The sequence below is a fragment of the Castor canadensis genome, chromosome 18 (assembly GCF_047511655.1).
Source record: "Castor canadensis chromosome 18, mCasCan1.hap1v2, whole genome shotgun sequence".
Classification (NCBI taxonomy): domain Eukaryota; kingdom Metazoa; phylum Chordata; class Mammalia; order Rodentia; family Castoridae; genus Castor; species Castor canadensis.
The window spans coordinates 11,161,992-11,179,650 of record NC_133403.1 but is presented as its reverse complement, the minus strand read 5'-3'; the positions used below and the strand labels follow the sequence as shown (position 1 = coordinate 11,179,650).

At 47.1% G+C, this 17,659-nt stretch overlaps 1 protein-coding gene across 1 annotated transcript; it reads right to left on the bottom strand.

Moving 5' to 3' along the window:
• Window positions 1–5,383: 5,383 nt before the first annotated feature.
• LOC109690506 (uncharacterized) lies at window positions 5,384–12,290 on the bottom strand. Its single transcript, XM_074060679.1, is given in 5 exon segments — window positions 5,384–6,054; window positions 6,164–6,287; window positions 8,353–8,818; window positions 9,568–10,819; window positions 10,822–12,290. Coding segments are annotated over 3 exon segments (2,736 nt in total). The 5' UTR covers window positions 12,194–12,290; the 3' UTR covers window positions 5,384–6,054; window positions 6,164–6,287; window positions 8,353–8,706.
• Window positions 12,291–17,659: the final 5,369 nt, after the last annotated feature.

Here is a 17,659-nt window from a genome sequence, read left to right as displayed (position 1 = left end):
GACCATTTCTTTTGATGAACAGAAGCTTTTTAGTTTTATGAGGTCCCATTTATCTATGCTATCTCTTAGTTGCTCTGCTGCTGGGGTTTCATTGAGAAAGTTCTTACCTATACCTACTAACTCCAGAGTATTTCCTACTCTTTCTTGTATCAACTTAAGAGTTTGGGGTCTGATATTAAGATCCTTGATCCATTTTGAGTTAATCTTGGTATAGGGTGATATACATGGATCTAGTTTCAGTTTTTTGCAGACTGCTAACCAGTTTTCCCAGCAGTTTTTGTTGAAGAGGCTGCTATTTCTCCATCGTATATTTTTAGCTCCTTTGTCAAAGATAAGTTGCTTATAGTTGTGTGGCTTCATATCTGGATCCTCTATTCTGTTCCACTGGTCTTCATGTCTGTTTTTGTGCCAGTACCATGCTGTTTTTATTATTATTGCTTTGTAATATAGTTTGAAGTCAGGTATTGTGATACCTCCTGCATTGTTCTTTTGACTGAGTATTGCCTTGGCTATTCGTGGCCTCTTGTGTTTCCATATGAATTTAACAGTAGATTTTTCAATCTCTTTGATGAATGTCATTGGAATTTTGATGGGAATTGCATTAAACATGTAGATTACTTTTGGGAGTATCGACATTTTTACTATGTTGATTCTACCAATCCATGAGCATGGGAGATCTCTCCACTTTCTATAGTCTTCCTCAATCTCTTTCTTCAGAAGTGTATAGTTTTCCTTGTAGAGGTCTTTCACATCTTTTGTTAGGTTTACACCTAGGTATTTGATTTTTTTTGAGGCTATTGTAAATGGAATTGTTTTTATACATTCTTTTTCCGTTTGCTCATTGTTAGTGTATAGAAATGCTAATGATTTTTCTATGTTGATTTTATATCCTGCTACCTTGCTATAGCTATTGATGATGTCTAGGAGCTTCTGAGTAGAGTTTTTTGGGTCTTTAAGGTATAGGATCATGTCGTCTGCAAATAGGGATATTTTGACAGTTTCTTTACCTATTTGTATTCCTTTTATTCCTTCTTCTTGCCTAATTGCTCTGGCTAGGAATTCCAGTACTATGTTGAATAGGAGTGGAGATAGTGGGCATCCTTGTCTGGTTCCTGATTTTAGAGGGAATGGTTTTAATTTTTCTCCGTTAAGTATAATGCTGGCTGTAGGTTTGTCATATATAGCTTTTATAATGTTGAGGAACTTTCCTTCTATTCCTAGTTTTCTTAGAGCTTTTATCATGAAATGATGTTGGATCTTATCAAAGGCTTTTTCTGCATCTATTGAGATGATCAAGTGGTTTTTGTCTTTGCTTCTGTTAATGTGGTTTATTACGTTTATTGATTTTCGTATGTTGAACCACCCCTGCATCCCTGGGATGAAGCCTACCTGGTCGTGGTGGATAATCTTTTTGATGTGTTGCTGAATTCGATTTGCCATTATTTTGTTGAGGATTTTTGCATCAATGTTCATTAAGGAGATTGGCCTATAGTTCTCCTTTTTGGAGGTGTCTTTGCCTGGTTTTGGGATAAGTGTAATAGTGGCTTCATAAAATGTGTTTGGCAGTTTTCCTTCCCTTTCTATTTCATGGAACAGTTTAAGGAGGGTTGGTATCAGTTTTTCTTTAAAGGTCTGATAGAATTCAGCAGAGAATCCATCAGGTCCTGGACTTTTCTTTTTGGGGAGACTCTTGATTGCTGCTTCAATTTCATTTTGTGTTATAGGTCTATTCAGGTGATTAATTTCCTCTTGGTTCAGTTTTGGATGATCATATGTATCTAGAAATCTGTCCATTTCTTTGAGATTTTCAAATTTATTTGAATATAGGTTCTCAAAGTAGTCTCTGATGATTTCCTGGACTTCCATGGTGTTTGTTGTTATCTCCCCTTTTGCATTCCTGATTCTACTAATTTGGGTTTTTTCTCTCCTCATTTTAGTCAGGTTTGCCAGGGGTCTATCGATCTTGTTTATTTTTTCAAAGAACCAACTTTTTGTTTCATTAATTCTTTGTATGGTTTTTTTGGTTTCTATTTCGTTGATTTCAGCTCTTATTTTTATTATTTCTCTCCTTCTATTTGTTTTGGGATTTGCTTGTTCTTGTTTTTCTAGGAGTTTGAGATGTATCATTAGGTCATTGATTTGGGATCTTTCAATCTTTTTAATATATGCACTCATGGCTATAAACTTTCCTCTCAAGACTGCCTTAGCTGTGTCCCATAGGTTCCGGTAGGTTGTGTTTTCATTTTCATTGACTTCTAGGAACTTTTGAATTTCCTCTTTTATTGCATCGATGATCCATTCTTCATTAAGTAATGAGTTATTTAGTTTCCAGCTGTTTGCATGTTTTTTGTCTTTACTTTTGTTGTTGAGTTCTACTTTTACTGCATTGTGGTCAGATAGTATGCATGGTATTATTTCTATTTTCTTATATTTGCTGAGGCTTGCTTTGTGCCCTAGGATATAATCTATTTTGGAGAAGGTTCCATGGGCTGCTGAGAAGAATGTATATTGTGTAGAGGTTGGATGAAATGTTCTGTAGACATCTACTAGGTCCACTTGATCTATTGCATATTTTAGATCTTGGATTTCTTTATTGAGTTTTTGTTTGGATGACCTATCTATTGATGATAATGGAGTGTTAAAGTCTCCCACAACCACTGTGTTGGCGTTTATATATGCTTTTAGGTCTTTCAGGGTATGTTTGATGAAATTGGGTGCGTTGACATTGGGTGCATACAGATTGATGATTATTATTTCCTTTTGGTCTATTTCCCCTTTTATTAGTATGGAATGTCCTTCTTTATCTCGTTTGATCAATGTAGGTTTGAAGTCTACTTTGTCAGAGATAAGTATTGCTACTCCTGCTTGTTTTCGGGGGCCATTGGCTTGGTAAATCTTCTTCCAGCCTTTCATCCTAAGCATATGCTTATTTCTGTCGGTGAGATGAGTCTCCTGTAAGCAACAAATTGTTGGATCTTCTTTTTTAATCCATTTTGTCAAACGGTGTCTTTTGATGGGTGAATTAAGTCCATTAACATTAAGTGTTAGTACTGATAGGTATGTGGTGATTCCTGCCATTTAGTTATCTTAGTTGTTTGAAGGTTTGATTGTGTGTACCTAACTTGATGTTACTCTCTACTGTCTTGCTTTTTCTTATCCTGTGGTTTGGTGCTGCCTGCCTTTTCATGGTTAAGTTGGGTGTCACTTTCTGTGTGCAGGATCCCTTGCAGAATCTTTTGTAATGGTGGCTTTGTGGTCACATATTGTTTTAGTTTCTGCTTATCATGGAAGACTTTTATTGCTCCATCTATTTTGAATGATAGCTTTGCTGGGTAGAGTATCCTGGGGTTGAAGTTATTTACATTCAGTGCCCGGAAGATCTCACCCCACGCTCTTCTTGCTTTTAATGTTTCTGTTGAGAAGTCTGCTGTGATTTTGATGGGTTTACCTTTGTATGTTACTTGTTTTTTCTCTCTTGCAGCCTTCAATATTCTTTCCTTAGTTTCTGAACTTGTTGTTTTAATGATGATATGTCGTGGAGTAGTTCTATTTTGATCTGGTCTGTTTGGTGTCCTGGAGGCCTCTTGCATTTGTATGGGAATATCTTTCTCTAGATTTGGGAAATTTTCCGTTATTATTTTGTTGAATATATTACGCATTCCCTTCGCTTGCACCTCTTCTCCTTCTTCGATGCCCATGATTCTCAAGTTTGGTCTTTTGATGCAGTTGGTGAGTTCTTGCATTTTCTTTTCACAGGTCTTGAGTTGTTTAATTAGTAGTTCTTCAGTTTTTCCTTTAATTACCATTTCATCTTCAAGTTCTGAGATTCTGTCTTCTGTTTGTTCTATTCTGCTGGATTGGCCTTCCGTTTTGTTTTGCAGTTCTGTTTCGTTCTTTTTTCTGAGGTTTTCCATATCCTGGCTGTTTTCTTCTTTATTGTTGTCTATTTTTGTCCTGAGTTCATTTATCCATTTATTCATTGTGTTCTCTCTTTCACTTTGGTGTTTATACAGTGCTTCTATGGTTTCCTTTATTTCTTCTTTTGCTTTTTCAAATTCTCTATTTTTATTGTCTTGGAATTTCTTGAGTGTCTCCTGTACATTTTGGTTGACCCTATCCAGTATCATCTCTATAAAATTCTCATTGAGTACTTGTAGTATGTCTTCTTTTAAATTATTCTTGTAGGCTTCATTGGGTCCTTTGGCATAGTTTATCTTCATTTTGTTGGAGTCTGGCTCTGAGTTTCTGTTCTCTTCATTCCCCTCTGGTTCCTGTACTAATTTTTTGCTGTGGGGAAACTGGTTTCCTTGTTTTTTCTGTCTTCCTGTCATTGTCCTTGGTGTTGTTACTGTCCCTGTACTGTGTGTAATTAAGTATTTTCTAGCTTGTAATAATAACAATGGTAATATTGAGAATGGAAGAGTGAGCTGAGATGGAAAGCAAGAAGTTAAAGAAAAGGGGAAAACAAATATACAGACAAGAGGGAGAAAGCAGAACAAGGTATCAGACAAGAGAGTTTCAAAGGTATAAACAGGGAGTGTTAGTGTACTAATCGACAGTAAGCTGAACAGACAATAGAGTGACAGAGAGAGGATTGAAAATCAAAGATAAAAAAAATAAAAAATAAGTATATGAAAGTAATATCTATTTATAAAATGAATTAAAATAAAATGGAAAATAGAAAATTAAAAAAAACAAAAACAAACCAAAAAACCAAAAAACTTCCAAGTTTATATGCAATGCAATTTCAGTCTTAATAATTTGGATGTCCGTCTCAATCTCCAGTCCTGGAGTTGGTGCCTCAGATGTTGTTCTGTAGTTGCCTCATCAAAGGGGATGCATAAAGTAGAACAAAACTACACTCACACACACACAGAAGAAAAAAAAAAAAAAGCCCCACCAAGTGTCCCCAGTTCAAATGCAATAAAGTTTCAGTAAGTTTTTCGGCTTGCAGGTGTAATTCGGTTGTTCTCTCATCAAAGGTAGGGAGAAAAAGAAAAAAAAGCGTCTGGAGGCAGTTCTGAGAGTGGTATCTGCAACTGTGGCTTGCCTGCCTGCTGCTCTCAGCCTGTAGCTGGAGGCGTTATTTATGCAGATCTCTGGGGTGAGCTTAGCACTCACCTGGTCCCACAGGCTTTGTTTGCTCAGAGTTCTCCTGTGCGGGGGAGGGGGGCCTCTGCTACAGGCTTTTCCCTTTCCAAGCACTGGGAAAGGCGACACTGCCCCGCGTTGTCAGGCCTGCGTGTTTATTTACAGTTCACGTGGGAAGTGGGTCTTCCCTCCTCTCACAAGCGTCCCCACTCCCGGGGACACTGGAGCACTGGTCTAACAGAAACGGAGTAGAGAAATCTTTCTTCCGGCTACCCTTTGCCAATCTGGAACATGGAGGGAAGTGGGGCTGGAGGTGAGGTCCAGCTCATCTCCTACCCTGAATGCCAATCGGTTGATTCTAACCCCTTCTCCTCTCACTGTGCCCAGTGCTCCTGGGGTCACCCTTTGGGCCAAAACACAACTCTGGATTCCTCCCCTCCCCCCAAGTAGTGAATCTGCACACAAAAACTGGAGGGCTCAGATTCGAATTTGATTCCTGAGTCTGTGGCACTGGGCAGGATGCCAACCTCTACTGTCCTAACACTCCGCCAGGAATTGAAAAGGCCTGGAGCTTTTGGTGGGAGCATGGGGGGCGGGGGCGGGGAAGGCTAGGCAAAAGGACACTTCGAACAGCAGGTTTGGAGGGGGCCAAGTTGGCCCTAACACCACGACTCCCACCCTACCTTACCCCACCCTTACCGGCCTGGGCTCTCAATATTCTGCCATGCACTAATTTCTCCGCAAGCCAAGGAAGCTGAGGCAGTCAAGGTCGCTAAACCATTTATTTCTCCTGATCGGGAGGGTGGGGGGCCGCTGCGGTGAGAACAAGCACAGAATACTGCGTGCGGCAGGGCCCCGGGCAGGGCCGTGCAGGCGAAATCAAGCCAGGGCAACCTTCAGGCGAAAGTGGAGCCGTTCCAGCCCACATTGGCCGCGTTCAAGTCGTAGTAGTTGATGTAGATCCTGCGAGGGATGGAAGATAGGCTCAGGTCTCGGAGCGCTGACAGTGAGCCAGTCTACTCACACCTCCGCAGCGGGTCCGCGCTCCCAATCCTTCCGCATCCCCACGCACCTGTCCGGGCTGATGTGCAGACGCTCGGCCAGCAGGCCACACAGCAACTTGCTGTAGGAGCGGTTCTGTGCGCCACCGATCTTGCCGATGCTGTGCAGGTGTTGGGGTCCGGAGTTGACCACCCCTCAGAGGAACAAAAAGACACTTACGATAATGTAAGTCACAAAGCAAGGTTTATTTCCAGCCAGCTGGGGTCCGGGTATCTGCCCAACGCAGTGGGTTTCAACACGGACCCCGAATACAAAACTCAGGCTGCTTTTATATTTTTTTAGACATTAGTCACAGTTACACAGCAATTTTTATGGTCCCTGGGGTCACATATTTCTGATATCTCCCACATCCTGGTGGTGGGGCCAGCTTACTTGAAGATTATTTATCAGGAATTTGGTAAACACCAGGTGTCTCAACTCATTGACTCACATACCGTTTTTAGCAAGATTAACCAGGAACAGTCCCTGTTCCCAGAAACTGTCCCACCTCCCTTTGTTCCAGTAAGTGGTGGCTTGGGTCATGTTAGCCATGGCGGGTTTCAGGCTGAGTGGGCTGCAAGCCTCAAAGGTACCCTAACGTTTGTACCCTAACATTCCCCCCTTTAGTTGTTCATAATGAGGAATCATGCTCATATGGGCGACGAGCGTAAACATCCTCAGGGCTAGGTAACTGTTCGTATTGCTGTCTCAGGACCATTAGTTGGACTGTACTAACTCGATCTTTCACGAAGGTCACTAGCTTATTCAGAATACAAGGACCAAAGGTTAAGATAAGCAGTAGTATGACCAGAGGGCCTACCAGGGTAGAGACCAAGGTAGTGAACCAGGGGGACCTATTGAACCAAGCTTCGAACCAATTTTCTTGGGCTTCCCTTTCTCGTTTCCTTTTTGCGAGTCCTTCCCTCACTTTAGCCATAGAATCCCTAACTACCCCTGAATGATCAGCATAAAAACAACATTCCTCCCCTAGGGCTGCACATAGTCCCCCCTGTTGGAGGAACAACAAGTCTAGGCCCCCGTCGGTTTTGAAGCACTACCTCAGATAGAGAGGTAAGGGATTTTTCTAGGTGACTAATGGAGGCTTCTATCCTCTCTATATCCTCGTCTATGGCCGCGCGCAGCGAGGACATCCCTTTATGTTGAGTAGCCAGGGAGGCTATGCCGGTTCCTGCCCCAGCCACCCCTAGGCTAAGTAGGGTAGCAATGGTTAATGCAGAAATAGGCTCTCTTCTTCTTTCTCTCACCTGTTCCTGTATTCCAGTATGAATATAGGCTCTCCTCAGAATGATAGAGGATGCAGGGCAGCACAGCCACTAGGACACAGAATTCTTTAGAGCCGTTAAACACATTAGTTGATAGGCAAGGGATGAGCCCGGACTGTGAGCATATCCACCATCCATTGCCTTTTGGAATTACCCACTTAATACCATCGCCCCAGGTGGGGTTGTCTTTTACAATAGCACATAGGTCCTGTTTTCCCACTGGCACCTTCCCTAAGCAGGTTCCTTGGCTGCTCACTTGTTGTATGGTCAGACCTCTCTTACGGTCTCCCCAGGAACATTGGGTGGGGTTTTCACTAGTCGAGACATTGTAGGTGACATTTAGCCCTATTGCCTCATAGATTGGGGGCCTCACATCATAGCACAGCCAGCAGGAGGTAGTCATATTAGGGTTGGTGTGGTTCAATGTTAGGAATGTAGCATTTACCAGATTCCAGAGGGGGTCTGTGGACCTGGTCATGAGACTGGGCTTCACCAAGGGAGGGCCGGTGCCTAATGGTCCTGGAGTTTTAATACTAGCCTTTGTGTGAGGCTGGGTAGGGACTGGGGTTGTGCGAGGTCGGAGAGGTGGCTCTACATAGGGCGGCTTAAGTACTTTGTTGGGGCCTACCATTTTGGACGGTGGCCCCATGGGCTCAACTTTTAATCTGATTACTATGGTCGAGCCAGAATGTCCACCATATTTATAAAACACAAGTCCCCACACCTTACCTTGTATCCACCTGGGGGTGTCCTCTTTGCACTGTCAGTGAAGGTGACCTTGATTCTATCTGTATCTGTGGGCTGGCATTTATGGGTGGGTGACGGAATTCTGCACCCCCAGGATACCCCATTTACAAAGGCAAATTTGACTAGGTCCGGTTTTGATATCCCCACTTCCATTCACCATCGTTGGATGTGACACATGCCCATGACTTACAGAAGGAGTATTGTATCCTCCACAGTCCTTGCTCTTTTTGTGGCCCGGGCAAGCATAAAAACCATAACGTCGGGCTGACTCCGGGGCAGTAGACTTGTAGGCAGGATTGATGTCTCTGAAGCAGAATTGAAGCTCAGGCCACCAAGTTCCTATGGGGGCAGTGCGAGTAGTCTCGTTAAGGGTGGTATGAGTCTCCCCATCGGTGAGTATCCAGGTTTGCTTATAGGGCTGGTGAGGGTTGGTTTCTGCTAGGCTCCTGCTCTGGGCATTGAGCAAGATCAGAGTGACCAGCCAACCCATCCGTGGCTGCTCCTGAAGACTCTACATGTTCTCGGAGCCTCAAAAGCTTCAGCTTCAATGGGTTGCCTGGGTGCCGCCGTGCGGTCCACTCTCTAGCCTTTTTCTGTTCCTGATGATTGGCTTGACACACGTGGGAGTGATGGACCCAAGGCCCGATGCCATCAACCTTAAGAGCAGTGGGGGTAACCAGAATGACCAGGTAAAGGCCTTTCCATCTTTCTTCCAGAGTGCGGACTCTGTGCCTCTTTACCCATACCCAATCCCCTGGGATGATGCCATGTTCCGGGTTCGATGTGTCCTTTGTCTCATACAAAGTGCGCACTATGGGCCAGATTTCATGTTGGACCTCCTGTAGGGCTCTTAAGCTGGCCAAGTAATTTGGGGCCATACTGGGGTCTTGGTCCGGTAGGGTTTGGACAATAATGGGGGGCAGAGCCCTGTATAGAATTTCAAAAGGTGTCAATCCATGTACATATGGTGAATTTCGAACCCGGAAGATGGCATAAGGTAGGAGGGCCACCCAGTCTCCACCAGTCTCGATGGCTAATTTAGATAAGGTCTCCTTTAGGGTCTGATTCATTCTTTCTACCTGCCCTGGGCTCTGGGGGTTATATTCACAATGCAGCTTCCAATTAGTCCCCACTGCCCGGGCCAGCCCTTGTAGGACGTTACTGATGAAAGCCGGACCGTTATCAGAGCCTAGAGTTTTGGGGCTGCCATATCTGGGAATGATTTCCTCCAGCAAAACCTTAGCTACAACCTGGGCAGTCTCTCGTTTTGTAGGAAAAGCCTCCACCCAGCCTGAGAAGGTGTCTATCAGAACCAACAAATACCTATACCCATATCTTCCCGGCTTCACTTCAGTGAAATCCACTTCCCAGCTCCATCCTGGCGCCCTCCCCCATACCCGTGTACCTGTATGTAGGAGTCCCTTTTTGCTGGGTTTCATAGCCTGGCACCCAACACATTGGTCCACAATCTTTTGAATCTGGGCTGTGATGCGGGAACTGGAGGCGGGCCGACTCGAGGAGGGCAAGTAGTTTCTTCTTGCCTAAATGGTTGGCTCGATGTAAATTGGAGAGGAGAAACAGTCCTAACTTTTCAGGAAGGATCAGCCGCCCTTCGATATCATGATACCAGCCTTGCTGATTGGGCTCTGGGCACCAGTGATCTTGGATCCATTGTTTGTCTTCCAGGGTGTACTCGGGTCGCGGTGGCAAGCATGGAAGCTTGGGCATGGGTAAGGTCAGCGCTAGGGTCGTGGAGGCCAAAGCAGCATTTCGGGCCGCTATGTCCGCACGCTGGTTCCCCGTAGCTTCTGGAGTCTGGGCAGATTGGTGACCAGGAACATGTACTACCGCCACAGCTTGGAGCTTCTGCACTGCAGTCAGTAGTCTCTGGCTCTCCGGGAGGTTATGTAACTCCTTTCCTTCCGCTGTAATGAAACCTCTTTCCCGGTAGATGGCGCCATGTACATGGACAGTGCCGAAAGCATAATGGCTGTCGGTATAAACAGTCACTCTTTTTCCCTCTGCCAGCGCAATCAGTTCGGCCTTCTGGGCTGAGGTCCCCGGGGGCAGCAGGGCACTCCAAATTATGTTCCCACCTTGGTCCACCACCGTTGCACCCGCCTTACGCACCCCATCCAAGACGAAACTACTCCCATCTGTATACCATACCAGCTCACTGTTGGGTAGGGTTGAGTCCTGGAGATCAGGGCGCACTTGGGTGATTTCAGCTATAATCTCCTGACAGTCATGTAGAGGGGCTTCCAGGTCCGGATTTGGCAGCAAGGTGGCCAGATTTAGAGAGACTGGGTCGGAGAAGAGGATTCGGGGAGCATCCAGCAAGAGCCCTTGGTAATGAGTCAGTCGGACGTTGATCATCCATCTACCTGGAGGGTGCTTTAGGACTCCCTCTACTGCATGGGGGGTTACCACCTTCAGATGTTGCCCAAAAGTGAGCTTATCTGCATCCTTTACCATTAAGGCAACTGCCGCTATGATCCGCAGGCATGGGGGCCAGCCCGCTGCAACTGGGTCTAACCTTCTGGATAGATAAGCAACTGGCCACTTCCAGGGCCCTAGGCGCTGCATTAGTACCCCTTTCGCTATCCCCCTTCTTTCGTCTACAAAGAGGGTGAAGGGCTTTAGAGGGTCTGGCAGACCAGGGCCGGGGCTCTCAAGAGGGTGGTCTTGAGCTCCTCAAAGGCCTTTTGTTGATCTGGCCCCCAGGCCCAAGGGGCCTTGTCCTTAGTTGCCTTGTATAAGGGTTTTGCCAGTTCAGCATACCCCAATATCCACAGCCTGCAGTAGCCTGCCGTCCCCAGGAACTCGCGGACTTCTCGAGCCGAGGTGGGGACGGGGAGTCGGAGAATAGTTTCTTTCATAGCATTCGTTAACCATCTAGTTCCCTCTTTTAGCTCATACCCCAGGTAGGTGACTGTTTGTCTACAAATTTGAGCCTTCTTTGCACTGGCCCGATAGCCCAACTTCCCCAGCTCCTGGAGGAGGTCTCCAGTGGCTTGCCAGCACTCAGCTTCAGATGCAGCTGCCAGAAGCAAGTCATCTACATACTGCAAAAGTGTGACGGAACTGTGGCTCCAGCGATATGAGTCCAGATCCTGATTAAGAGCCTCATTGAACAGTGTAGGGGAGTTTTTGAAACCTTGTGGAAGTCTAGTCCATGTTAACTGTCCGGGGGTTCCCGTATTTTCATCATGCCATTCAAAGGCAAAAATGTGTTGACTATTGGGTGCCAGGGCTATGCTAAAAAAAGCATCCTTTAAGTCCAAAGTGGTATACCAAACATGGGAGGGGGGCAAATGGCTCAGCAAGGTATAGGGGTTGGGGACTGTGGGGTGGATGTCCTCAACCCTCTTGTTTACTTCCCTTAAATCTTGGACTGGCCTATAGTCTTTTCCCCCGGGTTTCTTAACGGGGAGGAGTGGAGTGTTCCAAGCAGAACGGCAGGGCCATAATATTCCAGCCTCCAGGAGATGGTTTATGTGAGGGGCAATGCCCCTCCATGCCTCAGAAGACATGGGATACTGACGGACTCGGATGGGCTGAGCCGAAGCCTTGATCTCTACTATTACCGGGGCTCGATGTTCCGCCAGCCCCACACCTGCTATTTCTGCCCAAGCCTGGGGGTAGGTTTGAATCCAATAAGCCATTTCAGGGGACCACTCAATAGGTTTCGGGGGAGGGTCCCGCAAGGAGAACAAGCGATGTTCATCCTCGAGAGACATGGTCAAGACTTGGAGGGGCTGTCCTTGTCCATCTGTCACTTTGATACCGTCCGGCTCAAAGTGAATGTGAGCCCTCACCTTAGTTAGCAGATCGCATCCCAGAAGGGGGGCAGGGCACTCAGGAATGACCAGAAAGGAATGGGTCACCTGATGTCGGCCCAAATCCACCTGATGTTTGCTAGTCCATTGATATGCCTTGGATCCAGTGGCTCCCTGCACAAGGCTAATTCTCTGGGACAGTGGCTCAGTAGGTTTATTAAGGACTGAATATTGGGCCCCTGTGTCCACCATGCATCTCACGGGCTTCCCCTCCACATATATGGTTACCCAAGACTCGGGGAGGGGGTCCGAGTCCCGTGCCCTCTAGTCACTGTCCATTCCAGCTAACAGGACTCGGGCGTCATTATTAGGGCTGCTATTTGGTCCCGGGTGACCCTGGAGTTTGGGACATTACTTTTTCCAGTGTCCGTATTCCTTACAATAGGCACATTGTCCCTGGTCTAGCCTGGGTCGATCTCTTCGGGGACGTGTGGGGCCGGACCGAGTTCTGGACGGGCCGGACCCTGGACTCCTGCTAGCAATATCTTAGCCATCTCTTTTTGCTATTTCTTGTTTTCCCTACTCTGTTGTTCCCTGTCCTCTTCCAAATCTGTTCTTGTAGCTCCTGATTCTCCTTCCTGATTCTATCCTCTCGTTCTTCCGGGGTTTCTCAGGTGTTAAAAACCCTTTCAGCTACTTTCATCAGATCCCAGGTAGTCATCTCCCCAAGCCCTTGTTGCTTATATAGTTTCTTCCTAATATCAGGGGCAGCCTGGTTTATGAAGGACATTATCACAGCTGACTGATTCACCTCCGCTAGTGGGTCTAGGGGGGTATACTGTCTGTATGCATTATAAAGACGCTCAAGGAATGCGGCCGGGCTTTCATTTTCCCCCTGCATTATTGCCTTTACCTTAACCAAATTGGTAGGGTGGTGGGCTGCCGCCCGGAGGCCTGCCATAAGAGTCTGGCGGTAGACCTGGAGACACTCCCTACCTTCTGCAGTCCCATAGTCCCAATCAGGTCTGTTTAAAGGAAAACGATCATCAATCAGGTTTGGCAGGGTGGTCAGTCACCCATTGTCGCCGGGGACATTCTTTCTGGCTTCAGTGAGAATCCGCTCCCGTTCCTCAGTGGTGAATAGGGTCCGAAGGAGCTGCTGACAGTCATCCCATGTGGGACTGTGAGTATGCAAAATGGACTCGAACAGATCAGTCAGGCCTCTAGGGTCCTCAGAAAAAGGAGGATTCTGGGCTTTCCAGTTGTACAGGTCACTACTTGAAAAAGGCCAATACTGATAGGTGCGTCCCTCATCGGGACCAGCACCACCCAGGGCCCGCACCGGGAGGATGAGGGGGCCTGGTGGAAGTGGAGGAAGGCTCCTCCTCTGGGTTTTCTTCTCGCTGCCTATGGAGCCTGAGTCCCCTCGCTGGTCCAGAGACCGGGGCAGGGGGTGCAGACAGGGAGGCTGATGAGTGGGGAGGCTCAGAGGAGCCAGCTGCCTCTGGCTGGAGTGGTGCAGCAGCATCATATGGTGGGGGATTTACTTCACAATCTGAGTCTATCAAGGATGGATGGAGAGTTGGGTCTTCCTGCAGAATAGGCTTCTTAGGGGAATTAACAGGAGTGGGGGTGTTCCCCGACACGGCCAGTATTGCGGGCCAGTCTGTAGGTGCTCCATGGATAAATGGCCGCAGCCAGGAAGGGGGGTCTTCTACTAAAGTCTGCCACATAAGGACATAGGGATATTGATCAGGGTGGCCATGAAGACCGGGTCTATTAATGACATCTCGGACCTTCTTAATCGTGTCCAAGGAGAAGTTACCTTGAGGAGGCCAGCCTACATTAAAGGTTGGCCATTCCGCAGAGCAAAGGGTGTCAAACTTACCTTTCTTAATTTTCACGCCATAATTGTGTCCCTTAGCGCGGAGTTCTGAAAAATGACTCAGAAGAAGGGTCTTAGGAGTTACCTGAGCCTGTCCCATGATGATCAGGAGAGATGGACAGAGGAGACAGCAAAGAACAAAAGAGACAATTCCAGCAGACAAACAAATTCGCACAGGACTCTCTAACATACACAAGTACCGGCCGGTCAACCAGACCACTCTCACAGGCGCAATTCCATTCACACCAGACTCTGGATCCTTACCCAAAGACCGCCCAAACGGTGTCCACTGAGGACGCTGGCATGGCTCCTGACCGTCGGGGATGTCTCCCATGACTTCCAATAGTGAAGCCTCCAGGGCTATAACCCCTTCCTTCCACTCAATGAGAATTCTCAACCAAATTCAGACGGGGACTCTAAGTCCCTCCAAACGGAGGTGGCCAATCCTCCTTCTGCGGTCTTTCCCAATTAAACCTCAGTATCGGAGGTCATTTGTTCCTCTCAGGGAGGGGCTCGGATCTCGGTGGGACCTCCAGATGTTGGGGTCCAGAGTTGACCACCCCTCAGAGGAACAAAAAGACACTTACGATAATGTAAGTCACAAAGCAAGGTTTATTTCCAGCCAGCTGGGGTCCGGGTATCTGCCCAACGCAGTGGGTTTCAACACGGACCCCGAATACAAAACTCAGGCTGCTTTTATATTTTTTTAGACATTAGTCACAGTTACACAGCAATTTTTATGGTCCCTGGGGTCACATATTTCTGATATCTCCCACATCCTGGTGGTGGGGCCAGCTTACTTGAAGATTATTTATCAGGAATTTGGTAAACACCAGGTGTCTCAACTCATTGACTCACATACCGTTTTTAGCAAGATTAACCAGAAACAGTCCCTGTTCCCAGAAACCGTCCCACCTCCCTTTGTTCCAGTAAGTGGTGGCTTGGGTCATGTTAGCCATGGTGGGTTTCAGGCTGAGTGGGCTGCAAGCCTCAAAGGTACCCTAACGTTTGTACCCTAACACATGCTGCAGAGCGCGCAGGGATCGCTCGAGCCGCCGAAAGCCATGAGCTGGTCCGGGACCACTTGCACGGCGATGTACTGTGGGACCGGAACCGGAACGGGGTGGGGCGGGGGGTGCGGTGAGAGGGAAAGCACGGTCAGCCCTCGGGGGTGACCTTGCCAGACCGGGAGTCCGCTCTGGGCTCCAGCCACCATTCTCCCGTCCCCTCCCCACCCCCCCAGCCCTCTGACTTGCTTTGCCTATTGAAACATATCAGTGACTTGAGTGATTCCAGGCAGAAGACTGAAGAACCAGCATCTGGTTGGCCCCTTCTCTGTGATAGTGGATGTGAGTGACAAAGTGAACTCTCACCATCAAGCACTGTGTGCTTCCCCTGTGGTTTCAGGTCGTTACCATAGCCTTGGGGTGGCATCTCTGACCAGGACAGCCTCTGAGCCATTTATCATCTACTCCTACTCTCCCCAGCTGTTTCCAGTAGCAGTCACCTTCATCTTTCTGGAATGGCATCTGAGCAGGTACTGCAGTTCTCAGTCTCACTTCTTGGCTTGGACACTTGGCTAACCTCTCTGAATCTGTTTACTCACCTGTAATTTGGGAGTGACAATAGTGTCCACAAAGAGGTATTGTGAAGACCAGTGGCCGAAATCGTCCCCTTGGACAAGCTGAGCATAGCGGTACACATCTATCATCCCAGCTACACAGGAGGTGTAAATAGAAGGATTGTGATTCAGGCTGGCTTGGGCAAAAACACATGAGACCCTATTAAAAAAAATAACTAAAGCAAAAAGGGTTAGAGGAGCGCCTCAAATGGTAGAGGGCCTGTGTAACAAGCACGAAGCTCTGAGTTTAAACCCCAGTACTGGGGGGAAAAAAAAGTCCCCCTGGATACTAGAACTAGTACTGTCATATGCTCTAGATGACACCTGGTCCCTTGCCAGCCTCCTTTACCTTCCCTGGTTCTGAGTCCTGCCCTTCCATGCCAGGTTTCCCACTCCTGGCTCAGGCTTTGGTCCTGAGATGTGATTGTCCCATACATTCCCTCATCAGACTCTAACTCATTTTGTAGACCTCAATGTGACCTCAGTGCCTTATAAAAACCCCCTGGAGCCCTGGCTCAATCAAGTTCTATATGTGCCCAACACCTGCCCTATTGTGTGAGACTTTCTCATTGTTGTATTTGTGAGCTAATGCTTTGTGTTTTTAGGCAGCAAATCCCATGAAGGTGGGTACAGTCTCCTTCGTCATTCCTGTATGCCTACCTTGACCCGTTACTTCTACAGTAGGCACACATAACTGCCAAGGAGGTCCACATCCTAACCCTGGGACCTGTGAATGTTATGTCACATGGCAAAAGGCACTTCACACATGTCATTTGGGTTATGGACCTTGATACAAGGAGACTATCATGGAGAATGTAGGTGGGCCCAGTCTTATCATATGGACTCTTAAAAGCAGATGGGTATGGCAGAAGGAGAAGCCAGAGATTCAAAATAGGACTAAACGTGATGTTACTGGCTTTGAAGATGAAGGGGGGTGAGTGGAGCAAGACAAGGGGACAGTGGACAGAGGTACATTTCACTGGCAGACCATCAGGTGAGAGAGGAAAATCCATACATTTAGGTTTGGATGTAGGGAGCAGAAGAGCCTGATTGGCTGCTGCCGAGGTAGGGCCTGAGACCTCAGTGATACAACTGGGAGGATCTGAAATCTGCAGGCAACCTGAATGAACTTGGAAGTAGATTCCTCCCTAGATGACCTTAAGCAAACTACCCATTCATGTTGCATTGGACTCCTGGTCCACAGAGACCGTGAGATAATAAATGTGTGTTGTTTTAAGTTGATAAATGTGGTGATTTGTTAAAGGAGTTATGGAAAAGTAATATACTTGGCATCTTTAGGGGCTCAATAATCATATGCCAGCAATAGACAAATGCACCAGGATACACTGGCAGGCAAAGCTGCTGCTTCCCACCTTCATGCTCACTGACAGCAGTATCCAGATTCTGTCTGATTAAAATATTGACTGCCCCAGAATCCCTGGCATCTAGACATGGCCACATGGCATGACTATAGCCTGTGCAGTGTCCTGGGTTTATAGGCAAGTGTCTGCTTTGCCAAAGGTGGCACCATTCTGCCCTCTTCTTCCTGTCCCTTCCCTGCCTGGAATTGGACATGACCCTAGATGTATACCAGATGTCAGGGCACCAGGACCTGGAAAAACACAGACCAAGAAAGAGGGAATAGGAACTCAAAGGAGACAAGCACTTGACCTGGTCCCTTCAGCTGCCTTGTGGTTACATGAAAAAAACAAGCCCCCCTCTGCTCAAGCTGCAGTTTGCCAGGGTTTCTGCCATGTGCAGACCCCGTGCAACTCCCTGATGATACAAAGGACTTCTTGGGACACAATACCCATGGGTAATGGCTGCCAGGCAGAGAAAGGGGAGGGAAGAGAATATCAGCTAGATGAGGAAGAAGATTGTCTACATGAGTGCCTAGAAGACCCCAGGGGTGGGCAGCTGGTTGACCATTTCTGTGAGCAGTCATCCACAATAGAGGATGGGGAAGGACAGGGGGCCTACCCAGCTCCCCTCTAAGATGCTGCCTGTTCTTCCCCTCAACATCTCTCCCTAACACTAGCTCAGGAGACCTGGCTGGCTTCTCTATAGTTCTCCCTACTTCTCACTGGTATGCACAGACCTTTCTCCAGCCACAAATCCCTTGACGGCTCTCTATCAGGCACTCTGCAGTTCTACAGTGAGAACCAGCAGGACTTGAGCCCAGACCATCTCAATTTTCTAGTGCCTGTGCCCA